Source organism: Podarcis liolepis, assembly GCF_965112155.1.
Source record: "Podarcis liolepis genome assembly, chromosome: 2".
In the NCBI taxonomy this organism is placed as follows: Eukaryota; Metazoa; Chordata; class Lepidosauria; order Squamata; family Lacertidae; genus Podarcis; species Podarcis liolepis.
This window is the reverse complement of record NC_139555.1, coordinates 110089870-110117094: the sequence shown is the minus strand read 5'-3', so window position 1 is coordinate 110117094 and position 27225 is coordinate 110089870. Positions and strand designations below refer to the sequence as shown.

At 46.1% G+C, this 27225-nt stretch overlaps 2 protein-coding genes across 7 annotated transcripts in view; one reads left to right on the top strand and one right to left on the bottom strand.

Moving 5' to 3' along the window:
- Positions 1-2303: 2303 nt before the first annotated feature.
- Positions 2304-15936, bottom strand: GTF2H4 (general transcription factor IIH subunit 4). 3 transcript variants are annotated; one of them, XM_083492885.1, is made up of 14 exons: positions 15798-15936; positions 14379-14515; positions 13522-13626; positions 13133-13264; positions 11262-11358; positions 10423-10511; positions 9089-9200; positions 8920-8988; positions 7839-7922; positions 7439-7571; positions 5715-5845; positions 5441-5488; positions 4112-4190; positions 2304-3015 (listed from the first exon to the last, which is right to left on the bottom strand). In XM_083492885.1, exons 2-14 carry the CDS (start codon positions 14507-14509, stop codon positions 2843-2845), a joined length of 1383 nt encoding a protein of 460 aa, XP_083349011.1. In that variant the 5' UTR covers positions 14510-14515; positions 15798-15936; the 3' UTR covers positions 2304-2842. The 3 variants fall into 3 exon arrangements, with proteins under 3 accessions (XP_083349011.1, XP_083349012.1, XP_083349010.1); XM_083492886.1 differs by having other exon boundaries at positions 13522-13654; positions 15687-15828; XM_083492884.1 differs by having other exon boundaries at positions 15687-15822.
- VARS2 (valyl-tRNA synthetase 2, mitochondrial) overlaps positions 15925-27225 on the top strand; it is a 39072-nt gene continuing 27771 nt past the window's right edge. For 2 of the 4 annotated variants that reach the window (XM_083491290.1, XM_083491291.1), the window contains exons 1-10: positions 15925-16045; positions 18179-18561; positions 20573-20657; positions 20856-20956; positions 21439-21560; positions 23520-23586; positions 24238-24335; positions 24749-24830; positions 25719-25838; positions 25929-26040. In XM_083491290.1, the coding sequence (XP_083347416.1) occupies positions 18283-18561; positions 20573-20657; positions 20856-20956; positions 21439-21560; positions 23520-23586; positions 24238-24335; positions 24749-24830; positions 25719-25838; positions 25929-26040 (1066 nt within the window). In that variant the 5' untranslated portion in view covers positions 15925-16045; positions 18179-18282. The remainder of the gene's footprint in view (positions 16046-18178; positions 18562-20572; positions 20658-20855; positions 20957-21438; positions 21561-23519; positions 23587-24237; positions 24336-24748; positions 24831-25718; positions 25839-25928; positions 26041-27225) is intronic. The other 2 variants (XM_083491292.1, XM_083491293.1) reach the window with 2 other exon arrangements.

The following is a 27225-nucleotide window of genomic DNA, read 5'->3' as shown; positions in this document are numbered from 1 at the left end:
TTAGGCAACCATCCAGCCTTCTTCACAATAGCAATTTGTGCGGCGCCTGTTTAGGAAAGTGTGCCATTGCATATGTGCAGAGTGCTGTATCGCCCCCCCGCCCCACTCCAAATAAGTGAATGAATGAATACGTTTCTGGGGGCGGGGTTGGCGGAAAGGATTTGTTCCATCATTATTGTTTATTATTTTCATTAATCATCTTTATACAGTATAAGTAACTGAATGACTCCTCACCCCCACCCCGCTTCAAAAAAACGTGACCGAGAGAATGTCATTTGTTAGCCTCCATATAGCTCGGTTAAAGTGTGGGGCTGATAACACCAAGGTTGTAGGTTTCATCTTTGCAGGGGGTTGGACTAGATGACCCCAGAGTTTCTCCCAACTCTACAATTCTATGATAAATAAAATATAATAAAATATAATAAAATTTGCTGGCCCCCCCACAACGTTTCCTTTACACCCAGGTGCTTAGATGCTCACCAAGCCGGCAAATGATTTCAGACAGCTAACAAAGTGGGTTGTTGCCAGTGAACCTGACCAACCTGACCATAAACACACATCTGATTCCGCTTCGGTTTCACACTGGGAGCGATTTGCAAGAGCACATTGCTGACACCTAGCGGCTGAGGGCGTGAAACTGAAGCCAAAGAACCGACAACAGATGTTAATGCAGCTGGACATAGGCGCCTACCGAGAGGGATGTGACTCACCCAGCTCGGCTCTTCCCAGCGCCACCCCCTGCTGCTTAAGTTATGGTCCCTCAGGGCCCCTGTCACCACGCGATAGAGGTGCCCCATGGTCAGTCTGGCAGCAAGAGATGGGGGTCAGGCGTCCCCCAAGGACAGCAGAGGAACCTGCTGAGTATTGCAGGCAGAAACTCCCAGCTCAGGGTATTGGCCCTTCAGTTTTCTGCTGCTTCTGGGGGTGCTTTCAGTGCTGTTACAACGTTTATACTTTCTTCAGTTCATAAAATGTATAAACCACTTGATTGTAAAACAAAAACAAAAACCACCACCCTCAAAGCATTTACAAAAAAAGGGTTCTTTTTGCCAAGCCCACCCAGATATGTAAAGCTGACATGTATTTTAATCCGTGATTTCACTTTATAATGTATAGAGTGGTACCTCGGGTTACATACGCTTCAGGTTACAGACTCCACTAACCCAGAAATAGTACCCCAGGTTAAGAACTTTGCTTCAGGATGAGAACAGAAATCGTGCAGTGGTGGCGCAGTGGCAGCGAGAGGCCCCATTAGCTAAAGTGGTGCTTCAGGTTAAGAACAGTTTCAGGTTAAGAACGGACCTCCGGAACAAATTAAGTACATAATGAGAGGTACCACCGTATATTGAAACTGCAGATTTCATTTGTATTTATGTCATTCTTTTAGTTTAAACTTGTTTTAAACTCTTATTTTATGTAAACAGCATAAAGGGTTTTTTTGATTAACAGGTATCCAGATTCTGTCAAATTAAAAGAAATATTTTAATACCTAAATCTATCTATGCCATTTCCTGCCAATACTGCATTTGTTATTTAGTAATTTACCTTTATATCCCACCAGTGGCGTGCAGTCAGTGGGTGAGGGGGACTAGGCTAGTCGTCTAAATTCCCCCCTGGTGCCTCCTTCTCAAAGCCCAGGAAGCTTCTGCCTGGTTCAGGAAATCAGGTGTGATGTTCACAGGCCCCCAACACTCACAAGCTGGCACCTATGGCCCTCTTCCCTTGTGAAAATTTCACAAGTCACTGTATCCCACCTTTCGTCCAAGGAACTCAGCCTGGCACTGCAAAAATGAGGAAGGGGTTAAGCCAGGCACCCCCAAACTTGGCCCTCCAGATGTTTTTGGACTACAACTCCCATCATCCCTAGCTAACAGGACCAGTGGTCAGGGATGATGGGAATTGTAGTCCCAAAACATCTGGAGGGCAGAGTTTGGGGATGCCTGGGTTAAGCTAATCCTGTGTACTCTTACTCAGAAGAGCTGAATTGAGGGGGGGTGTATTTCTAGGTAAGTGTGTGCAGGATTGTAGTCTGAAAGCCCAGTCACCCACTCACAAGGGAGCAAGCCCAGATGGGGTAAAATACATTTCATCCAGACTCCTCCGTTTTTTTGTGGGCTACTTTCCATGGCTGATTAACCACCTGCCCCAAACAAGGATTGATTCAACTTTTGCACATACTCCAGAGAAAGCACATTTGCCTGTAGTTCTTGACCTCTCTTAGGGTTTCCTCGATGTAATCGGCAAACTGGTGTGCTGAGCTCCTCTGTAACGTGAAGAGAGAAGGGAAAAGAACCCATCTAAAATAACTTCCGGTGTGGGTGTTTTATTGCTACTTCTATTGCAATAAAAACATTTACAAAAAAGAGGCTATTTACAAATCTGATCCGATGTTGTTACCCTGCTTGATCCAGGTTTTAGATCAACTTTCTGTTTAAACGGTGTGAGTCTGTTCCAAATACATGCTGGCACCCTGCCACGTACATTTTAAACAGCTGCTTAGTTGTCTTAACCTATTCCATATCAGCAGTAGCCAAGCTGGAACAGCGGGGCCACATCCGCTCAGAGAATGAGTGGCAGCCGTCAGCCGGCAAGCTTTAGCCACTTCTGTTAAGAGGACGCTGAACCTAGAGACGTTTTCCTGCTCCTCTTAATCAGTTCTTGACCGGAGGGGGGGTCATCTGACAACCCCTAAGAAACCTTCTTCTCCTTCCTCTCTGTCTCTCTGCTACTCCTTGACAGTTAGGGGCAGGGGGGATGCAGTTGACACCCCCACCCCGACTCCTGTTTCCCAGCAGAAAAGTGCAAGGGGAGAGATCTGGGAGTGCCGGCAGTTCCCCGGCCTTCAGGAACTGTGTTTCTGCCGCTTCCAGAAGCGCTTGACGTCCGAGTGGCCGGCGGGCGTCACCACCATGAGACGTTTGGCCGGGTTCTCGAAGACCAGGACCCCCAGCTCCTTTGCGTGGTTGCGCAGCAGCTCAAAGTCGACCTGGGACAGGAACTGGTTGTAGAGGACACCTGGAGGACGAGAGAGAAAGCAGGAAGACATGGTGAAAAAGCACAGAGGGGAGCTCAAGAGTTTGAGATGCGAGGAGAAGGTGGGGAGGCAGGCAGAGAAGGGTCAGGGAAAGGAACAAGGTGGCAGGGAGAGGATTGAGGGGGAAGATGGTGGATGCAAAGAAGGGGGGATGAGAACCATGGTGGAATTGATTTAAATCAAATCGATTTAAATCACTAGTCAGTAAGACTTGATTTAAATCTCTCTCTCTCTTTCTTTACAAAAAGAATCATTCTTGCTGGCATAATCTTGGTATTTACAACCAGAAGAAGGTTTTCAGAGTACTTTTTACAGTTATATAAAAAATTACTGATTTGGTTATACTCTTAGAAATGCATAGACAGATAATTATGAAATTATTGTGAGGTTTAATAAGTTAACTATCTATATTGGTACAACTTTTCTGCTGTACTTTATTGGAAGGAGAAAATCACTTCCTTAATAACAATTTTAAAAAAATTAACTAGAACAATAACATTATAGCATATGTATCCATGATTGTTAACTGATGTGGTTAAACAATTTTTTTCTTTAATGAGTTTTATAGCACACATGAAAAACTTAAAACAAATCCTTATTTCCTGATGAATAGCCTTTGGACTATAATGTAACTTAAATAGCAAACTATCTTTAGAAAGACTTTTTCCTCCAAAAGCATGTTATTTTAAAAACCCAATTTAAATTTAAAAAATCTGATTCAAATTTTTAAAAACCTGATGTTTTTTTAAAAAACATTGATTTTTATCCACCCTGCTGAGAACACAACTGGTGCGCTGCTCTTCTGTGGTTTCTAGAATCTGGTATTCAGAAGTATTGCTGCGTCCGACCGTGGAGGCAAAAGAGGAATGAGCAATTGATGTGAAAGAAGGAAGAAAAAACACAATATGGGGGAACCCAGAAAGGTGGATCTGAAGCGAGAAGGAAGTTGGGTGGGGTGGAAGACAGGAAGATAATCTGCCAGAATGCAGATATTTCCACTAGAGCTATGCCCCTTCTCTTCCCCATGTTCTTCTCTCTTTTCCATCCCACCGGAGTTCCTCACCCACAGACACTCACCCTCAGAGAAGCGGAGTCTGTCTCGTTCCAGCTCCCACAGCCGGATCTGATCTGTGATGGTGGGAGGCAGCACCGGGGTCTATGGGGCAAGACATCAGAGAAAGAGTCAGGGACGCATATGGAAAAGACAACGGGGAAAACAAAAAATGATCTACCATATTGGCCTGAAATATAAGCCCCACTTTCCCCCCAAATTCCAACCATGAAAAGTTAAAGTGCAGCTTATATTCACAACCTTATGGTATGTAGCCAGGAGTTCGAGGAAAACAGCGCCAGGAACGGCGAGGAATGGAGCAGCTTATATCTGGGTATTTTATACAGTATATTTTTTCTACCCCCCCCCACTCCAATTTTAAAGGTGCAGCTTATATTCGGGCCAATACGGTATTCCTATTGCTGCAGCAGCCAAGGCTTCCATTGGAATCTCCCTAGCAGAGGTTACCCAGAATCCTCGAGGCCACATTCCAATTTCTCTTGCCAACATGTGACGCCCATCCTTAGCCTTTCATAAGAAGAGCCCCGCAGGATCAGGCCCAATGACCCATCTAGTCCAGTACAATGTTCTGATAGTGCCCACCCAGATGCTCACGGGAAGCCCAAAAGTGTAGCCTGAGTGCAACATTAATTAGCAATAATAAAATTATATACAGTGGTACCTCTGGTTACGAACTTAATTCATTCCGGAGGTCCGTTCTTAACCTGAAACCGTTCTTAACCTGAGGTACCACTTTAGCTAATGGGGCCTCCCGCTGCCGCCGCACGATTTCTGTTCTCATCCTGAGGTAAAGTTCTTAACCCGAGGTACTACTTCCGGGTTAGCGGAGTCTGTAACCTGAAGTGTCTGTAACCTGAAGCGTCTGTAACCTGAGGTACCACTGTACTGCCCTACATCCATAGACCTCAGGGCAGTTCACAGCATAAAAATACAGTGGTACCTCAGGTTACATACGCTTCAGGTTACAGACACTTCAGGTTACAGACTCCGCTAACCCAGAAATAGTACCTCAGGTTAAGAACTTTGCTTCAGGGTGAGAACGGAAATCGTGCAGCGGTGGCGCAGCGGCAGCAGGAGGCCCCATTAGCTAAAGTGGTGCTTCAGGTTAAGAACAGACCTCCAGAACGAATTAAGTTCTTAACCTGAGGTACCACTGTATCCCTCTCCCGACTTGCGATTCCTGGCAACTGCTATTCTGCCTCCAAACAGCTGAGCTGGAACATAGACTTATCCCACAAAGTCATAAAAACAGCACCAAACCCTTTGGAAAGGGAGGTGTGATCCTTTTATGCAGTGATCCACTAAGTGACCACACCCCGTGCCGTAATCCTCACCTGCTTCAGCATCACAGAGTGAGCTCTGGTACGTAGGAAATGAATGATCTGCGGGACAGAGAAAAGAAAAAGGGAACGAAACAGAGCTGGCCTTAGTACTATTTGACTGACGCCATCACTTGACCGCTTCTACTATTCCCAGTGGTGGCTTCGTCTGTGCTGGGAAACATCCAAAGGAAGGGGAGGCTAACCAGCCCAGTAGACAGAAGCGAACCACACTCTGCTAGGCTCCCTTTAAACTGGTAAACCCAACAGCCTCTCCCTGGTTCCCCACCTGGTCTGCCGTGATGCCATTGGCAATGGCTTGCTGCACGCTCTCCCGGGTGACCTGAGCCACCACCAAGTTGGGGAAGCGGTAGAGCATCTCAGAAAAGAGGGCGATGAGCGCAATCTGTAGTTCAGAATCTGGAAACCAGGGCAGAGAGAGAGAGAAAGGTCAAGAGCTTAACTCCTAAGAAAGTGAACACCCCTTCAACCCAGAAAAATGTCTATCAAGCTCAGATTTTTTTGGGTGTGTGAGATGGACAAAAAGTTATTCTGCACTTGCTCATGTGTACTCTCCTTTAGTATTATTTCACAGCTGAACCAAAGAATAGAAAACAAAACAAAACATTATTTATACCCACCCCCCAATCTGGCTGGGTTTCCCCAGCCACTCTGGGCGGCTTCCAACAAAATATTAAAACACAATAATTCATCAAATATTAAAAGCTTCCCTAAACAGGGCTGCCTTCAGATGTCTTCTAAAAGCCAGATAGTTGTTTATTTCCTTGACATCTGATGGGAGGGCGTTCCACAGGGCGGGCACCACTACCAAGAAGGCCCTCTTATCTGGTTCCCTGTGAGAAACTACCTTGCCTGCAGAAGGCCTCAGATTCAACCTCAGGCATTTCCAATTAAAACAGCCTCTGTCTCCTGGAAAGCTGCTGCCAGTCTGAGTAGCCAACATTGAGTTTAGACTGACCTAGGAGCTTCCTAGTCCTGAACTAGATCCCGGTGAACCTGGCATTCACAAAAGCCCTCCAAGAGGGAGGATGACGGTCCTGAATAATTAGTGGCTACCTACCTTGGTCTCCTCTCCATTTAAGTGCCATTGGGTTACAAAACCAGTGTTATTATTTTGGATCTGCAGAGGTTGTGGCAGGGAGGCCAGCAAAGCCACAAACAAGAGGACCATAAAAAGCTGTCTTATAGAGTTGCTCCACCGAGCCATTGAGTTCAGTATTGTCTACCGGGGTTTCCCAAACTTGGGTCTGTTTCTTTTGGACTACAACTCCCATCATCCCTAGCTATAGAAAAACCAGTGGCCAGGGATGATGGGGAACAGTAGTCCAAAAGCCGCCAGAGACCCAAGTGCAGAATTCAGCGGCCAGGTTGCTCACCGGAGCAAGACGGTTTGAGCATATTACACAGATCCTGGTCTGACTGCAGTGGCTACCAATTAGTTTCCGGGATCAAAGTGCTGGTTTTGACCTATAAAGCTTTAAACGGCTCAGGACCACAATACCTCAAGGACCACCTCTTTCCATATGAACCTTCCCAGACCCTGAGATCATCTTCTGAAGCCCTCCTTTGTGTGCCTCCTCCTCGAGAGGTCCGGAGGGTGGCAGCACGAGAACAGGGCCTTCTCTGCTGTGGCTCCCCGTCTGTGGAATGCTCTCCCCAGGGAAGTTCGCCTGGTGCCTTCATTATACACCTTCAGGTGCCAGTCACAAACGTTCCTTTTTAACTGGGCATTTGGTTGATCTGGGGGTTTGGGGGGGGGGCTATTGGGTTGTTGCTTTTATTAGGTATTTTGTGGTTTTATATCTTGATTTTATTCTGTGAACTGTCCTGAGACCCCCCAGGTGTAGGGTGGTATATCAAATCAATCAATCAATCAATCATTAATAATATGGGAAACATGGATTAGCTGGGGCTCTCCAAGGTTACAGGCAGGGGAATTGCACCTGGGACGCATGCAGAAGCTAAGATCCACCCGGGGAGTCAGCCTCTGACCTGTGTAGGCATAGATCCTGTAGTTGGTCTCCACAATGATGAAGCCCTGGTAATGGGTGTCCACTGCGGTGCCCGAGATGCCAGAGGAAAGGTTGATGGCCAGCCGTGTAGGGTAGTAACGGCGAGATTTCCTCTGGAAGGGGAGAAGGACGGATAATGGCAGGAAGGTGCCTGCAGGCTTGAAATCCCTCATACCTACCTAACTCTGCTTACAAGTGCCACTCCAAACTTCCACTTTGAACTCATTTAAGTTCTGCACCTTTGCAGCAGGTCCTCTAAAACGTTCTGTTCCCCAGCCTACAACAGGGGGCACAACTTTGTGCTGTTTCTTCCACCCTGTTCTTTCCCGGAAAACCCCCACATACGATCTAACTCGGCCAACGTTCTTGTGGGGTCTTACCTTTCTCTGAAAGACGAGGCCAAATTCCCGAAGGTGCTGGAGGAAATTCAGCAGAGACTCGCTCATCCCTTCCACGGAATAGTCCTGGGAACAGATGGGGGGGGGGAATGGGGGCTGATTTACTCACACACACATGGTGGGCGGGGGTCACTACTTGGATCAGTCAATGCTTCGTCCCTGCCAGCCGAATCAGGCCAAACTACTGAAAACCACCAGGAGGCAATGTGAAATTTCTCTCTGCTGCAGTGATGATAGCGCATTCACACATGCGGGTCAAGATCACTGCCGGATGCTGCCGATATCAAGAACCTGCATGTGTGAAAGAGCCTACAGACATAACACACTTAACCATGCTTTGGTTTCCTGAAGCCCAATATAAACGTCACCTCCAGGTGACTAAAGCTAAGAATGTGGTATTCTGGTCTGAAGAGGGAGATGCAATTTGGTTTTGGAAAAAGCATGATTTATGCATTCCCCGCCCACCCCCCAGTCTTATAAAATCACAGAGCTGAAAGGGGGCAAGGACTCTTTTTCCTCTTTGGGCAGCCGTCCAGGCTGAAGCATATTCCCTTGAGGTAATGTAGCTTATGAGGGGAAATTTTTAAAGAAGGGACACAATAGAGATTTGTCAAGTTATAAATGGGAAAATAAACAGGAATCAATCCTAAAAAGGCTTCTGGGGAAAAGGGGAATGTTTTCCCTGCAATGCAGAATTATGGAGTTGGCCCTTCCTATCCTTTAGCTCTCTGCTTTATAGGCTCCACTAAAAGAGTGCTCCCCCCTTCCAATATCAACCATCACAGACCCTACGATCAACGGGGGCCACTACTGGTACTGCCTGGATGGAGCTGCAGGGCCTCTTCCGTGGTGGCTCCCTATCTCTGAAATGCCTTCCCTTGGTAAGCTGTGCCTGCCTTTGTCCATGATTAACACCCAGGAGGAATTGGCTGAAAGACCACGCTTCCTGGCAGCCCTGAAATTCTAAATACGTGCGGGGTATGCTTTTCCTTGTATTTTCAATTGTCCTGTTTTGCTACTTTGCTGTTTGCCAAACTGGGAGCTGATGGGGGGAGATGCTCACCTTGCCGAGAGTGGAGAAGCTGAGCTGGAAGAGAAAGGAAAGAATCTCCACCAGATCCATGCCCCGGGTCTGGAGGGGGAAAGAAGAGGTGGTTAAAACACAACAGGGAGATTGCCAGAGACGGGGGGGGGGGGGCAAAGACGGGGAGGTTGCCCCCTCTTCTCCTCACCTCAGCCGACTGGAGATACTGCAGCATGAAATACCACAGCTGAGATGAGGTATCCAGCAACAGGAACTGGAAGCCAGAAGATGTGATGCAGGGGGGCTCCCCAGGTTCAGAGCTAAAGAAGAAACACACAGAGGCTGGAGGAAAACAGAATGAGGTCCTCCTCTGTGGTGTATTTAGGTCTAGTAGCTCTACCTGGTACGCAGGCTGAGACCCTACCTGCCCGCAGACTGTCTCGCCAGAGTGGTGCATGCTCTAGTTATCTCTCACTTGGACTACTGCAATGCGCTCTACGTGGGGCTACCTTTGAAGGTGACCCGGAAACTACAACTAATCCAGAGTGCAGCAGCTAGACTGGTGACTGGGGGCGGCTGCCGAGACCACATAACACCAGTCCTGAAAGACCTACATTGGCTCCCAGTATGTTTCCGAGCACAATTCAAAGTGTTGATGCTGACCTTTAAAGCCCTAAACGGCCTCAGCCCAGTATACCTGAAGGAGCGTCTCCACCCCCATCATTCTGCCCGGACGCTGTGGTCCAGCACTGAGGGTTTACTGGGCCGAGGCCATTTAGGGATTTAAAGGTCAGCATCAACACTTCAAATTGTGCTCGGAAACATACTGGGAGCCAATGTAGGTCTTTCAAGACTGGTGTTATACGCTGTATGCTTCATTAACTATTCTCAAGTAGGCGGTGATTGTGGATTTTAAAGCCCACCAACAACATGCAGTTACCTATAAAAGGTAAGGTAAAGGACCCCTGGACAGTTAAGTCCTGTCAAAGATGACTATGGGGTCGCGGAGCTCATCTCATTTCAGGCCGAGAGAGCCAGTGCTTGTTCACAGTTTTCCGGGTCATGTGGCCAGCATGACTAAAACACTTCTGGTGTAACAAAACACCGTGACAGAAGTGTTTACCTTCCCGCCACAGAGGTACCCATTTATCTACTTACATTGGCATGCTTTCAAACTGCTAGGTTGGCAGGAGCAGGGACAGAGCAACAGGAGCTCACCCTGTCACAGGGATTCAAACTGACGACCTTCTGATCAGCAAGCCCAAGAGGCTCAGTGGTTTAGACCACAGCGCCACCTGGGTTCCTATGCAGCGATCAGCACCACCATTGCCACATGGTTTGTTATGTTGCCCCCAAGGTGTTCAAGTCAGTGGGGTCTGCCAACTAGTGGCCATTATTTAAGAGTGACATGGCTTGTGACTCCTAATCAGACAGGACCAGTACTGAGAACTGAGCATGGGATGCTGAGATAGCTTCTTTTACCATTCATTCCTACTCCCTCAACCCCATAGTTTGTCTGCCCCCTTCTTCTTTGCCACTTACCTCTTCATCAGTCCGGCTTCAATGAGTAGCTGAGCTAAGTCCTGGCTCACGGCTGCACTTGGAGAGCCCACCATGAAATGCAGAATGACCTAGGAGGATGCACAAAAATGGAACCGGGTGGGAGACCAAGGGTTTGTCCAGACTGGTTCGCCACTGGAAACAGGCCCTGGTGCATCCACACTGTTCTACCACAGCTATGGCAAACAATCCATCTTCCCACAGCCCAGATGAGGTGGTGTCTCCAAAAGACTCTTACAATGGAGCCCCGTCCTTGCACCACAAGGACAAACAAAGGTGAGGATATTTATAGCAAGAGTAATAAAAATAAATTGTTATTTAGGGGAATTGAATTTAATTCTAAATTATATTCCGGAAACGTGGGAGATTACAAGGGGTTAAAAAAAATGGATGTACCGTGCCATATTAGAAGCAAAAAAAAAAAAACTAAAAAAAAAACTTGTTTTGATGAATTGGAAGAGCCGCAAAAAGATCCCATTGAGCACATGGATTGATAATATGGACAGACTAGCTACATACGAACGAATTGCATGTCGACGCAAATTAAGAATGGCTAAATATGAAGAAATCTGGAAGGAATATTTAAGCGGTAAGGTGGACAGTGGTGGGAAGTAGGGGGAGGAGAGGTGGGGAAATATTGTTAAAAAGGTGTAGTCATAGGTATATCAGTATTCAAATATGAATTGTCAAATTGTGTTATTGTGGTTTTTGTTGTATGTGACTATTGCGGTTGTTGTTTCTGTTGAAAAAATGATTAAATAAATTTTAAAAAACAAAACAAAAAATGGAGCCCAGAGCACAAGGACAAGCAAAACACTCACCTCCCACCTCTCCTCAGCGTACTTGTCAAGAGACGGGACATCCCGGGCGTGCTTGTCTGGGCCCAGCTGGCCCGTGTCATCAGACCAGGCCTTACCTCTGCAGAAACAGGATGAGATGCAAGGAATGCTGTTGGACAGTTATAGAGCCAGCAGAAAGCCACAGGAGGGACAGAGCTTTCTCAAAGCCATGATCCCTGGCCGTAGAACACGAGAGCTGGCATTCTGAAACCCAGCCGCCATTGCCTTCCACAGGTATGAAAGCGACAATGTGGTTCTCAGTCAGAAACAGATGGTTGTCATTTACGTGCTCTTTTGCCCCCAAACATCTTGCCCTCCACATCATGGTCAATTGCGATCCATGACATGAAAAGCTCCTCCAGCTCTCAGGGGCAAATCCCAGTACAGGACTTCAAATCAATCACATTTGCTTGGTTTGTTTTGCTTTTAGTAATCATGGTTTTTTGGAGGGGAGATTGACAAGGAATACGCAGCATGCCGTTCCCAATCACTGATTACACCAGGGTTTCCCAAACGTGGGTCTCCAGCTGTTTTTGGACTACAGTTCCCATCATCCTTGACCACTGGTCTTGCTAGCAAGGGATGATGGGAGTTGTAATCCAAAACCAGCTGGAGACCAAAGTTTGGGAAACCCTGAACTAGACGTAACCATGTCTGTGCCAATGCCAGCGTGAGCATTAAACAATGGCTAAAGCAAACCATAAAAACGTGTTAATAATAACAACAACAACAACAACAATAATAATAATTCACATGCAAGAAGGCAAGTGTCTGAAAAACTCATGGTTTGCAAGCAGCCCCACTGTATCTGTGTGGGGCCGTTAGAAAATAAGTTTTCTTTATTTCATTGCTCTATTTATTAAGGAAAGCACTGCTAATTGCAATGCAACCAAAGCACATCGGCAAGAGGCCTGGTTTGCGCTTAACACCTAACCATGGTTTGTTTTGCAAATATCTGATTGGTCTGAATGTCTGAATCCAGCCCAGCTGATTAACCAAGGTTTGTTTCCTGGAAACAAGGTGAGCCATGGCTTGTTGCTGGCTTGCAAACTGTGCCTTGTTTTAACTGTTGTTTGGCATTATGCCTCAGCCAACAACCTTGGTTAACCCACCCCACCCCAGAACATCATATGCTACAGAGATACAAGGCAAGAGCAGCTTAAAAACAAATGTGAGTGCGGAAGAAACAATCTGCGGCTTGTTGAACAAATCAAGGTTAAAGCAAACTATGGTTTAGCGTTGTGTGTGAACACAGCCACATACAGGATTATCTTCAGTGCATTAAATACACCAAGCCTCTGCCTTGGTTCCTACCGTATTTTTCGCTCCATAGGGCGCACCGGACCATAGCGCGCACCTAGTTTTGGGGGGTGGGGGGGATTTATTCCCCCCCCCAGCCCCAAAGAGCAAAGAAGCCAAGATAGCCAGCGGGATCCATCCCGCTGGCTGTCTTGGCTTCCTCTTTAGCCACACACAACCTCTCCAGCCGGGAGAGGCTGCGCGCGGCTTTGGCAGAAGCCAAGAAGCACTCCGAAGGTTTGTGGATAGCTGCCTGAAGCCCGGGGAGCGCAGTGGGAGTTGGCACTGCGCTCCCCGGGCTTCGGGCTGCAATCCGCAAGCCTTCGGAGCCCGGTGGGAACTCCCGCCAGGCTCCGAAGGCTTGCAGATAGCTTCCTGAAGCCTGGACAGCGAGAGGGGTCAGTGCGCACCGACCCCTCTCACTCTCCAGGCTTCAGTGAAAGCCTGCATTCACTCCATAGGACGCACACACATTTCCCCTTCATTTTTGGAGGGGAAAAAGTGCGTCCTATAGAGTGAAAAATATGGTAATTCTCTCCATGGCTCTCGCTTACCCTCCCAGCAAAGCGATGCGCAGGTTCTCCTTAAAGATGGGGTTCAAGACGATTCCTTGGAGGCCGCCAGGGAGCAGCTGTGTGTGCCAAAGCCGTAGCCCCAACAAGACATCTGAGCTTTCATCCTGCTCCCTGAAAGGCAAGAAGCAATTGTGAGCTAAGCTGAGTGCAAAACCGGGCTCTGGGGAAGATAAGGATCAGTCAGGTTGTTCCCTTGTCAAAGCGAAGAATGTAATATATGAATTGGACCAGAAGATACTCAGAAACTCATGTGTATGAATCACTAGGCCCCCACAGAACAGAGGCTTGGTTTCTCTTGCTGTTCTGATACTTTGCTACACAACCCAAGCTTTTGCTTCCACACTGTCCTGTCACAACCAGCAACTCACTTGGTGAATTCCTTCTTGACCCATGAGGCCACAGCGGCCTGAGGGAGGGGCTGTTCCAGGAAAAGCATCCTCATGACGTAGTTCTTGGCCAACCCTGGCAGCTCTCTGAAAATGCAAGAATGCAAGGACAGTGCTGTGAACACAAAATATATAATAATAATTTATACCCCGCACATCTGGCTGGGTTTCCCCAGCCACTCTGGGAGGCTTCCAGCAAAATCTTACAATATTCATCAAATATTAAAAGCTTCCCTAAACAGGGCTGCCTTCAGATGTCTTCTAAAAGTCAGATAGGTGTTTATTTATTTGACATCTGATGGGAGGGCATTCCATAGGGCGGGTGCCACTACCAAGAAGGCCCTCTGCCTGGTTCCCTGTAATTTTGCTTCTCATAGTGAGGGAACCGCCAGAAGGCCCTCGGAGCTGGACCTCACGGGAATGACTGGCTCATCTAAAACAACAACCTGTTGGAATAATACTACTAAAAAAAAAGACTCGCCTTTTCCTGTTCTTGTGAATGGATGCAATTAAATACTAAAAGCACAATTTAAGCAAGACACCAGAACGCACATACAATAAAATAAAATATCTGCACATCTTGTTTACAGCAGGATTCTCACCCAGTGCAGGCAACTTTAGAGAATTGAGGATTCGTGATTCAGTTAAGATCAAGCCTAAGGCTGTAATCCTAACTCCACTTTCCCAGGAGTAAGCCACATATAAACAGGACTTACTACTGAGTAAGCATGGTTAAGCTTGAACTGTAAATAATCTAGTTCGAAAGTAAACGGATTCTTTTATTCCACCCTCCCCATCTGGCCAGCACCCCAATATTTGGGAAGGGGGTTCTCGCTCACCGAAAGACGGCTAGGCATGTGGCAGGATGGTTGTAGAGCCGGTCTAAGATGCCAGGGCTGAGGCCCCGCAGGAATTCATGAAGGTTCTTGCATTTCAGCTGTACCCTCTGCAATTTCATCACCGACTCCATAGTAATCTACAGGAGGAAGGAAGTTTTAAAAGGGTTTTTTGTGGGGGGGGGCAGGATTCTGAATCCAATTATTATCAGCACAGGTAAGCACCCTATTGTGAATCATTGAATTGCAGGGTGGGAAGAGACCACAAGTGTCATTAATAATAATAATAATAATAATAGTAATAGTAATTTATTTCTACCCCGCCCATCTGGCTGGGTTTCCCCAGCCACTCTGGGCCGCTTCCAACAGAATATTAAAATGCAATATCCTATTAAACATTAAAAGCTTCCCTAATCTAGCCCAACCCCCTGTAATGAAGATCTTTTGCCCAACTTGGGGCTCAAACCCGCAACCCTGAGATTAAGAGTCTCTAGAAGAAAGTATAACAGTCTGATCTTGCCCTGCTATGCAAAACATAGACACAAGTAGAGTCAGGATCTTTGCCCCTGTGCAACATTGCAAGCTCATTCTTCTTTTTCCAGATTCCTTACTCGCCTTTAACCAAAAAGGTCCCAGATCAGGTTACAAGAATATGTGACTGCTTAGCGGTTTTTTTAATGATTAAGTGGAATACATAATTCTGTTCCATACGCACACATAAATAATTATCGGTCAAAATAATATATAATCTGAAAAATAAGGTGTATGCGTTTAAAATAATAATTTTATTGGGTTTTTTTTTAATAAAACAACAAAACAGAACAACAAATCTGCATGAATATATGCAAGCTTAATATCTTACAAATACAAAGCCCTTACCCTGAGGCGGAAACCAGCTCAAGCAATAAAAGAATCTTCCATATTTTTAATCAGGAAGTCTCTCTTCCCCCTCCCTGCCGGCCTCAATTGCCCTTACAGTACTTCCACTACGGGCTGCGATCCTGCTCAGCCGGGCTCTGAAGGTGCAACGTCTACTCAGGAGTAAGCCTCACTAAATTGGGTGGGAGCTGCTCCTAGGCAGTAACTGCTTGAGAGCCGCCTTGGAAGGGTACTGATTTACCCTGAAAGCCTGGATAGGAATTGCACCGATCGTTGCAAGACATTTGCAAAAAGTCTTTTGCAATTTCTTGGCAATGCATGCGGCTTTGTGCTTGCACTTCCCCGTCCCACAACTAATTCCCAGACAGTCCCGTCGCCTCGAGGAACCCCTTCTTCCTTTCTGCAACGCCCCCTTAGGCTTGCATTGCTCACCTCGCTCCCGGGAGAGTAAGTCCCATTGAATTCAATGGGGCTTCCTTGTGAGCACGCGCCCCCAAAGCTGCAGCGCTGCGCTCTCTCCACGAGCCTCGACCCAGTCCTCACCTCGCATGCATTTTCCCGATCTTCAGCTCCTCCGGATTTCTCTCGGCTCAGACAACCCTGCAAAGCCCTTCCTCTTCCTAGGGCTCTAAGCTCCCGTCATGCATTTCACACGAGACAGACAGGAAACCCGCCAGAGAGAGGTCGGGGTCGGCCTCTCGCTCTGCACGTGAACTTCTTGCTTTTCCCCACCGGCTGCAGAAAAAAGCCGCGCCTCCCCTTCTCCCTTTTTGCAGCGGGGGCGTCTGAAGGTAAGAGTCTCTTAGGAAACTTAATTGCAAACATGTCTCTTTCGATCTCTGACCTGATCGGAGTCGTTGCCTCTCCCCGCCCCAGTATTTCAGATTGACATTTTCTTTCTGAAGCGCAGTTGTTGTTTTTGGCACCGGGGCTGTTTCCTATTTTCGGCATTGATTTCTTTCTTTTTTTCTTTTCTTTCCGCAAGAAAATGTCTCCAAGTGACTTGCGAATGCCATAATGTATGAAAAGAACGTGACAGTCTGATTAAAAAGACGCAAATAAGGAAAATGCAACAAATGCCCTTAAAGGATTGCTCAAGACCATGGCAGATTTCAATAATAATAATAATAATAATAATAATAATAATAATAATAATAATAATAATAAATTTATTTATACCCCGCCCTCCCTGGCCAGGGTCAGGCTCTTGTGTGTTTTTTGGAAACCTGTATCTTATATTGTGAAGACAGGAGTGCCTGGCGTGCTCTGGTCCATGGGGTCACGAAGAGTCGGACAGACTAAACGACTAAACAACAGCAACAAATCTTATATTGTATTTCATTGTGTTGGCTATGTCTGAAACAAGAGGAAGAACAAGCACACTAGTGGCCAAAATTGTGGAAACCTTTTGAAAGTTTGAAGTCTGAGGTTTGATGAATTGATAGCACCACTTTTTTTGGGGGGGGGAGTAATACCATAAAACTATATATCAGTGGGAAGATAATTTAATGACGAATGTAATGCAACAAAGTTTGTTCAATTATCTGTATTTTATCAAATGTTATAGCCAAATAACCAGAAACGGGAAGCACAAATTGCTTAGGTTGGCATGCAATAGCTTTCCTTCATTTGAGTGTAGCCAGTGAGCCTTGGTGTTTAGAGAACCAGTCAGGTGTTATGAGCCATCAGAAATACACTTTTCCCAAAAGGTTTCCAGAATTTTGGCCACTAGTGTAGGTCCTCAGCGTGGAGAGGATGGAGAAATGCTATTCGGTGACAAAGAGAAGGCAGAATTACTCCGTACCTGCCTTGCCCCTGTCTTCACCCAAAAGGAAATCTGAAACATAAAAAACTTCCCTATACCGGGGTGTCCTCAGATGTCTGTCTGATGGCAGAGAGCAGAGTGCACTTTTCAGAAAATTGTCATATTTCTGTCTGGGTGGGTAAGAGAGAGGGTTAGGCATCTTTGTTAATGGTAAAATTTCCTTACCGCCCACCGGTGCTTATAGCTTGTGCCATAAGTCAGCAAACTTACCGTGCCTCGGGCCGGTGTCTCCAGCGCTGATCGCGCGGAGGGCAGGGGAGCGCATGCCCATATGCGTGTGCACACGCTATTTCTGGTGCACTTCCGGGTTGGAGGAGCACCAGAAATAGCTTGTGCACAGGCCTCCTCCGACCCGGATGTGCATCACAAATAACGCATGCGCAAATAATGGTTGCGCATGTGCACAAGCTATTTCCGATGCTCCTCTGACCCGGAAGTGGGCAGCCGCACAGCGCAGTGCCGGTAAGAGCGGGTGGCGGGGGTCACCGCGGCAGTGGCGTAGCATGGGGGGTGCAGGGGGGGCCGGCCGCACCGGGCGCAACATCTGGGGGTTAGGGTTAGGGGGCACAAATCCACGGGTTAGGGGGCGCAAAACCACGGGTTAGGGGGCGCAAAACCACGGGTTAGGGGCGCAAATTACTTGCCTTGCCCCGGGTGCTGACAACCCATGCTACGCCACTGCACCGCGGGCCAGATAAACGAGTCCCTTGGGCCTTATCCGGCCCGCGGGCCTTACTTTGGGGACCCCTGGCCATAGAACCCATTACTGCCCACCTAGAATCCTGAAACGCCCACTAGTGGGCGGTAGGGATCACGTTGAAAACCTGTGAGCTAAACCATTCAGTATTACATTAATACATCCACCAAAACTTATTTACAATGCTGAATTTATCTTGATGCTGTCCATGTTTTCAAAGATACAGATTCCACACACCCCCATATATTCAGTAAACATTTAGTTTGCTTGGTTTAGAGCAATGTTTGATGTAGTACAGTATTTTAATATTTTTTGGGGAAGCCGCCCAGAGTGGCTGGGGAAGCCCAGCCAGATGGGCGGGGTATAAATAATAAATTGTTATTGTTATATTCTTTTCTGCAGGTTCCACCTACCCACCATGGAAAGAGAGAAAAGAGAGCTTATGGCACTGCGAGACGGGTAGCTGCGAGAGAGGTGTGCTTTGCCCCACTGTGCCTGAGAACTGAATGCGTCCAATTCCTAGCATGCCATTGCCCCAGTACAATTCTGGGCCTGTCCGGCACCTGTGTTCTCTCTGCCGTCTGCTTCTCTGGGCTGAGAAGAGGCGCTGGGGAGCGCCTGGCGTTTGGAGGTCTTACTCCCAAGCGAGGAAGCCTGAAGGAAACCCGACGGATCTCCCTAGCCAAGCAGGGAAAACGCCCCACCTGAAAAATAAGGCAGAGAAACAGAAACGGCAGCGGGAGAGGCTGGAGGCCATCGAAGCTGGGCTGCTTGCTGGGTCCAAGGTGAGGCGGTGCTTGGAGGACCAGAGACGTTGATGTCCCCACTTTGGCTAATTATTTAATAGGGGAGAGTCGAGTGAGGAAGGGCCGTTGCTCAGAGGGAGAGCATCTGCTTTGAATGCTGAGGATCTCCAGTTCAATCCTTGACAGGATTGTTAAAAGTCATGATTTTTTAAAAAATAATAATTAAAAAACGGATTTTTAAAATTTAAATGGGATTTTTTAAAATTTAAATGGGATTTTTTAAAATTTAAATGGGATTTTTTAAAATTTAAATAGGATTTTAAAAAATAAAATGCTTTTGGAGGAAAAATCTTTCTAAAGATAGTTTTCTATTTAAGTCCAAAGGCTATTCATCAGGAAATAAGGGTTTGTTTTTAATTATGTAGCATGAGGCTTTATATGCAATGTTTAAATTCTTCAGGAAATGAATTCCATTAATCCATTCACAATGGCATGCATTTCTAGAGGTTTCTGTAAGATTATTTGGGGCAGTTTTTCTAATGAGACTATATTAGATGCTTGTTTTTGCAGTTCTCAAAAGTGTGAAATTGTGTCTGCAGAGATAACATGCCTTTTCCTCAAAGGAAAAAAGGTTCTCGACATATAAGCATATAGAGTTGAGGGGAAACCCTTAATCCCTTTGTTCTTTTGCAAATTTATATACACAGAATCAACTCCTTACCTCTTAAATGCTAAGTTCCAGGAGGTTCAATGAATAGATTGTTTGGAGTGGAATAGATCTGCACAAGTAGCTAAGTGTGAAGCCGTGAAAATGAAAGTGCAACCTTGTGAGCAGAATACTCCACAAGTCTTGGGATCTTTATGTAATAATTGTGCAAGTTTATTATTCCAAAAATGAAACCTTCATCTGGTTGTAAATATTAAGATTATGCCGGCAAGAATGAGTATTTCTGTAAAAAAAATTTAAATAAAGTCTTACTAGTGATTTAAATTGTGATTTAAATCGAATTGATTTAAATCAAATCAAATCTACCCTTTGTCCATTAGTTAATGAATTTTGGAAACAGATTGGTATAGAAATATTGGGAATTGTGGGAAGGAACGTGGAAATAACTAAATCAGTGGTTCTTATTACCCTGAGTAACACTGAGTTAAAAACAAAAGAGGAATGCAAATGGGTAAAATTGGTAATTGCAGTGAGACAGGTTATAGCGAGTAATTGGAAAAATGCAGAAGAGCCAGGGGTGAACCAATGGAGGGAAAAACTGAATAATATTATAATTTTAGAATACCTAACTGTGAAGATACATAGAATGAAAGGGTTTAAGGTCAGTGAGAAAGAGGAGGATTGGTTTGAGAAGATATTGAATTATTTGAGTAGGTTTGAACAATTTGGGGCAATTAAAATGTTAAAAGTTAAATAAACCTTGTAGAAGGAGGAGTGTTAAGGTATATAGAAGTGTACACATGGTTAATTTGAATATGTTATTATTGAATATTGTATACCCAATGTATCAGCCGCCTGGGGGGTTTCAGTGTTTGTGTTTTACAAAGGTAAAGGTAAAGGGACCCCTGACCATTAGGTCCAGTCGTGACCGACTCTGGGGTTGTGGCGCTCATCTTGCTTTACTGGCCGAGGGAGCCGGCGTACAGCTTCCGTCATGTGGCCAGCATGACTAAGCCGCTTCTGGCGAACCAGAGCAGCGCACGGAAACGCTGTTTACCTTCCCGCTGGAGCGGTACCTATTTATCTACTTGCACTTTGACGTGCTTTCGAACTGCTAGGTTGGCAGGAGCAGGGACCGAGCAACGGGAGCTCACCCCGTCGCGGGGATTTGAACCGCCGACCTTCTGATCGGCAAGTCCTAGGCTCTGTGGTTTAACCCACAGAGCCACCCGCGTCCCTGTTTGTGTTTTGGTGGTTGCTAAAAAATAAAATTTTAAAAAGTAATCCTATCCACCCTGATCCTCGGCCTCTCCAAGTAGGACTTGCGGAGGAAATGCATGAGCCCCGCCCTGAGAGCCACCTTGTCTCTGCTGTATTTTGCAGGAGCAGCCTCCAAGCCAAGCCAGGGGGCGAGCCTTGAAAAGCACCGTTCTGTACGACATCCCAACCACAGCTGGAGAAAAGAAAGGTAACAGTGGGGGAAACAGAATTCCTTGCCCTTTCCATAGCCTTCTGCATCTGTCTGTTGGGAAGCCGGCAGTTTCAGAATGCTGGGTTCCACACCTTGTACATTTTATACACGCCAGTTCTGGGATTTAATGGAAATACGCATTATTGTTTTTTTTGCTTTAATAACAGGTACCCTCTGTTGCGTTCTTCCCCACAGATACCTCGGCACCGCTGCCCGTCTCGTATAGCCCACGCTATGTTGAAGCTGCCTGGTATTCCTGGTGGGTGAAGGAGGGATTTTTTAAACCAGAGCACCAGGTAGAAAAATTGATGCTGTAAACAAGTGGTTTTATGTGGGTTGTGCCATAAACAGGTGAACCTTGAGAGTTGACAGATGGCTGAATGGCAGAAATGTTGACCCCAGAGGAGCACTAGATGTAATAATGAAAGGGCTGAAGTTAACAGAAAAGTAGGTTTTGGTGGAGAGGTGAAGAAAAACAACTTGATGCAGAGTGGAGCCGATGACTTACAGCTGTCAAGCAATGACTTCCAACACCTGCTGGGAATGCACTAACTCTGGATTATTTGCATCCATCATGGGGTTTAACTCAGTTGCACACAAAAGCCTCAATCCTGGGATTAGATGGGCTTTGGATCCTTGCCTGCAGCTCTCCCCTTACTTTTTTTTGCCAAACCTTGAAATTAGCGGCTCTGCCATGGTACCCTGATGGTGCACTGGCTACCAGGCTGTTCTGACCTTGGACGCTGCTGATTTCTCTTCCTGTTTCTCTTTCCCAAAGCACCTCCTGCCCCATCGGAAGCCAGAAACGTTTTCGCTCTCTCTCCCTCCACCAAACGTCACGGGGTCCCTGCACCTGGGCCATGCCTTGACCGTGGCTCTTGAAGACGCTCTGGTACGTTGGTAAGTGATGCTCTGCGTCGTCATGTGGGTACTTTGCCTCCGGCAGCCGATGGCTCCCTTGCAACTTCGTGTTTCTCGCTCACGTATTCATTTTTAGATTTATAGCCGTCAAGCCCCTTAAGATATAAGGGTGAGTGGCTTGCAGCAGGTATACAAATATGCACGAGTGGGGTCTGCAGCTCATGAAAAATAGCCCATGCTTTTGATATAAGGCAGATTCCTTGGTTCCAATGGGCAGTCTAAAGCAGTGGCCTCAAAGTTCTTTTATCCGGACCACACTTTCAGAATAAAAATTTGCTCACACCACGCTGAATTTTCCATTGATAAGAAATACATTGGAAAACAAAAAGAAACAACTGCTAGCAGTGTTTGAGTCATAAGAGCATCAGCTGGTGCTCTCGCTGTCCTTTTGAAAATATATTCTGGCAATAAAAAATTACAGTGGTACCTCAGGTTACATATGCTTCAGGTTACATACTCTTGAGGTTACAGACTCCGGTAACCCAGAAATAGTGCTTCAGGTTAAGAACTTTGCTTCAGGATGAGAACAGAAATCGGGCTCCAGCGGTGCGGCAGCAGCAGGAGGCCCCATTAGCTAAAGTGGTGCTTCAAGTTAAGAACAGTTTCAGGTTAAGTACGGACCTCTGGAACGAATTAAGTACTTAACCTGAGGTACCACTGTATCTTGAACTATACTACACCGAAATGTTTAAATGTTTCTCTGATTGTCCTTGAATCTTCCCCGCCACACTTGCCACATCCCCCTGCCACATGGGTGTGGCATGACACATCCTTTGAGAACCACTGGTTTAGAGAGAGGGGTCCACTGTCTTGAATGTATCACAGCCCAAATTACAGGGCTCCCAGAATTCTCTTGGGGAAGCCATGTCTGTTTAAAGTGGTATATTACTCTCTGTTCCTCCACCAAAATGTCATAGTGTGGATGTGGCATTGGCCTGATCCAACTTAGAACACTTTTGTACAGAAGGCTATGTTCAGGCTATGCAAAATTCATAGGTTTCATCAGGCACACCCCATAGGCATCTGTCTCCGTCCAGGAAATGGGGAGGCATTATTACAGAACAGGGACATGTTCCAGCAAGGCAAAAGTGCTTGAGGAGGTTGCAGAGCATGGCGTGGCCTCAGCAGTGCGCCAAGGGCTAGGCAGAGAGGGCTGGTGGGCTGAATTTGGCCTCCGAACCTCAGGTTCTCTGCCTATGTTGTAAAGTCTGTGCTCTGTCATTGGGATCTGCTTCCTCTCTCCCCCCCCCCCAATAATCTTTATTAGTTTTTCAATTAGATGCTCCACATACACATATTGTTTTACATTTATATTTGCTCTTCAGAGCTGACTTCCCTCCTTCCTTCTTCTGGTTTTTTATATCACATATAATTTTATCGCATTATTTTCTTCCATTTCATATATTGTTATTCATTTTCCATATTTGTCCATAGTGTATCCATAAACAAATAAGTCCTCTTGTTTATACAATTCTTGTTGTCTGTCTGTATTCATTTACCACTGCTGTTAGTTATATTTGTTTCCTTATACATTGTGCTTCTTATTATTTTCATTAGCTATCACTTTTCTTAATCTTTCCTGTTATGAGGTTTGTTTCCAATTCTACGGTGGTTTTGCTATTTCATCTTATCTTTCCTATATACAACATAAATTTCCCCCATTCTTTTTGAAATGTTTCCTCTCCCTGTTGTCGAATTTTCCCTGTTAGTTTGGCTATTTCTGCATATTCCATTACCTTCTGTCGCCATTCTTCTACTCTTGGTAATTGCTGCTGTTTCCAAACCTGGAAACAGGTTTGGGATCTGCTTCCTCTTTATGTTGTCTTTTTTTGGGGGGGGGGACTATGCTATTTCTGGTTCTGATCTGGCATCAGGGCACTGTGTTTAGCAGCAGGGCAGTTGCTGAGTTCTGCGCTGTGGTCTTTCGATGTCTTGCAGGAAAAGAATGCAAGGCTATAAAGTTCTGTGGGTTCCAGGGTCCGATCATGCTGGGATTGCCACTCAGGTGAGAATAATAATTACATACATACATTTTATTTATACCCTGCCCTCCCCAGTCAGAGCCGGGCTCAGGACGGCTAACACCAGTAAAATTACAGTAAAAACATAATAGGGGGGAAAAAACCCAATTTAAAATACAGGTTAAAATGCAGCCTCATTTTAAAAGTAGCCCATAGATCAAAACCATAAGGGGAGGGAAACATAAGGGTCAGACTGAGTCCAAACCAAAGGCCAGGCAGAACAGCTCTGTCTTGCAGGCCCTGGGGAAAGATTTCAAGTCCCGCAGGGCCCTAGTCTCTTGTGATAGAGCGTTCTACCAAGTCGGGGCCAGTACTGAAAAGGCCCTGGCCCTGGCTGAGACCAATCTAACAATCTTGCGACCTGGGACCTCCAAAATGTTGTCATTTGTGTACCTTAAGGTCCTCTGCAGGGCATACCAGGAGAGGCGGTCCCAGGAGCATACCAGGAAAGGCTCCTATCGTGTGGTTCCCCATTCCTGACACGGAAGTAAGTCCCACTTTACCTGATGGGACTTGGCACGTCGTCTTAGGATGGTAGCCTTAGAGGGGGGTGGAATGAGAGTGTAGGGTTCTAGTAAAGTTTCCTGCATGGGCTGCATTCAGATTCCCGTTGTTTTCTACTGTTGTCTGGCCAGGCTGTGGTGGAAAGAAAGATCTGGAAGGAGAGAGGAGTCCTCCGAAAAGAGCTCAAGCGTGAGGAATTCCTCCAGGAGGTCTGGAACTGGAAAAAGGAGTGAGTATCCGAGGGACTCAGGCCATTTGCCTTAAATGAAGGCGGCCCTGTTTAGGGAAGTTTTTTAATGTCTGATGCTGTATTGTTTTTAATATTGAGTTGGAAGCCACCCAGAGTGGTTGGGGAAACCCAGCCAGGTGGGCAGGGTATAAATAAATTATTATTATTATTATTATTATTATTATTATTATTATTATTATTAATTATTAATTATTAAATGTGGGATAGGGGGCGGTCCAAGGATAGATTGAGGAGTGTGTGGAAATTACATAAAATGGAATGTGCTTAAGCTTAAGACAAGAGCAGGTTTGCTTCTTGCATAGCAACCAAACAGAAAAACCTCCTTCTTGTTCTTCCTTTTACTTCTGTACATAAATGGTTTGTTTTTGTTCTGCTTTTTCTCCTGAGATCAGGAAAGGGAACGAAATATTCCAGCAGCTGAAGGTGATGGGAGCCTCATTGGACTGGGACAGAGTCTGTTTCACCATGGACTCTGTGAGTAGCAGATTCTGAAAATGCAAATGTGGTTTGTACGTAACGACGTGTGTTATAGGAATGTCAGTCTGTGGTTGATTTCTTTGGTTGCTGATGACCTATCAAGTTCTGCTTCATCTGTACTGTCTCTGCGTGAAACAAGAAAGATATACAGTGATACCTCGGGTAAAGTACTTAATTCGTTCTGGAGGTCCGTTCTTAACCTGAAACTGTTCTTAACCTGAAGCACCACTTTAGCTAATGGGGCTGCTGTGCCGCCGGAGCCCGATTTCTGTTCTCCTGAAGCAAAGTTCTTAACCCGAGGTAATATTTCTGGGTTAGCAGAGTGTGTAACCTGAAGCGTATGTAACCCGAGGTACCACTGTAAATAGGTAGCATTTTGGAAATTGCAATTGTAAATATAGTGGCACCTCGGGTTTACAAACACTTTGGGTTACAAACTCCGCTAACCTGAAAGTAGTACCTCGGGTTAAGAACTTTGCCCCAGGATGAGAACAGAAATCGCGTGGCGTGGCGGCAGCGGGAAGCCCCATTAGTGAAAGCACGCCTCAGGTTAAGAATGGACCTCTGGAATGAATTAAGTTCGTAACCTGAGGTACCACTGTATGAGCAATGCTGTTACAGTTGCCAGAGCAACATATCTTTTTCTTTTACCTCTTCGTTAACTTTGTTGTATTAAATCTGAATATAAATAAAGGTGTGTTCTAAGGGGAAATGGTGGACGAAAATAATGCAGATTTTCGTGGACTTCAAGTAATTTGCAAGCTGATGCAGAAACGGGTGCAGACTGTGGCTTCTGTCGTCGTTGCTGCTGCTGCAGACTGGCTATAGCTGCCACCCTTGTTTCTTTGCCTCCTTCCACCATTACCACAGCTCTTTCCTTCTTAGGGCTTCTCCCAAGCGGTGACCGAGGCCTTCGTGCGACTGCACGAGCAGGGCCTGGTGTACCGGGAGAGGCGCCTCGTGAACTGGTCATGCCCCTTGCGATCGGCCATTTCTGACATTGAGGTGAGTGGGAGGAGTCTGGCGGCACACGGTGCCTGGGAGAAGGGGGTGCTCTTTAGGACCGAGGTGACTCATGGATGGTGTCCCTGGCAGGTGGAGAACAGGCAGCTCAAAGGACGGACGGAGCTCTCTGTGCCCGGACTCCAAGGCAAAGTGCCGTTTGGGGTCTTGGTGACATTTGCCTACAAAGTGGAAGGAGAGGATGGTGAGTTAACAGCGGCAAGATGTCGTTCCTGTTGTTTATTTTTGTATCTTTAATTTAGATCTTGTGATTTATATTGAAATGGTTTGGTTTGGTTGTGTATCTTTGAATGTTTTATCTTCAGTCGTACCTTGGAAGTCGAACGGGATCCTTTCCGGAAGTCCATTCAACTTCCAAAGCGTTCAGAAACCAAAGCGCGGCTTCCAATTGGCTGCAGGAAGCTCCTGCAGCCAATCGGAAGCCCCGTCGGATGTTCGGCTTCCAGAAGAACGTTCGAAAACCGGAACAGTCACTTCCAAGTTTCGATTGTTCAGGAGCCAAAATGTTTTATAACTAGGCTGTTCAAAAACCAAGGTACGACTGCATTGTGTTATGACTACGTTTGTTATTTTGTAATGGTGTATTTTTTAAGCCACCCTGAGTTGTGGAAAGGTGGCCTACAAATAGTAGAATCATGGAGCAAAGAGGAAGCTGGTAATAACCTAGATATGAACTTGAATGGGGACAGTTTAAGGTCAGCTATGTTCACTGCTATTTTCAGTCTTTTGATTTTGAGTTTCCATCTGTTTCAATCGTGCTAGCCTCTTTCAAGGCCTTCCTTTACATATAAACAAACGGAAGGCTGTCGTCACATTTGCAATCCTACCCTTCCTCCTAAGAAACTCAAGGTAGCCACACTGGGGGCGAGGTGAGCCTGCCTGCTTTCTAACCTTGCAACAGCCCTGAAAGGTAGGTTAGTGGAGAGATTTTGGTTCAAGATCACTGTGCTTCACAGCTGAGAGATGCGAAGGAGCCTTATCTTCCTGCTCCAAGGCTTTGTCTGCAGCATCAAATGCTGTCGGGTCCAGGTTGAGACACGCTATCTTTTCATAGAAACGGAAGATACTCTTCTAGCTGTTTTTTACAGGAAAAGTCAGTTCTTGGATGTTTCAGTTAGCAACCTATTGAGAAAGAAAGCCACAGAATCTCTTACAAAGAAATGGTTCTCTTTTGTTAATTAACGGGAAGAGATGCGGCTCGGCTATTGGGCAGGATAAGAAAGCAGGCCAAGATTTTGCTCAGTTGGGTTAAAGGAGGCCTTATGGTAAAAGGGTGGGTAAACAATCCAGTGGGTAAATTAAGGCAGCTTAAATGGTCATCCCCATTCCCCTCACATGGCTACATGCTTCTTCTTTTTTAATCTTGTGT

What these genes read in the sequence shown, in the direction of transcription:
- GTF2H4 (XM_083492885.1), bottom strand. Translation starts at nt 14,509, where the DNA reads ATGGAGTCGGTGATGAAATTGCAGAGGGTACAGCTGAAATGCAAGAAC. An exon ending in GCTTCTCCACTCTCGGCAAG is followed by an intron (nt 7,923 to 8,919) that starts GTGAGCATCTCC and finishes ATCTGTTCCCAG; the next exon opens with GACTATTCCGTGGAAGGGAT. An exon ending in ATGGCATCACGGCAGACCAG is followed by an intron (nt 5,489 to 5,714) that starts GTGGGGAACCAG and finishes TCTGTCCCGCAG; the next exon opens with ATCATTCATTTCCTACGTAC.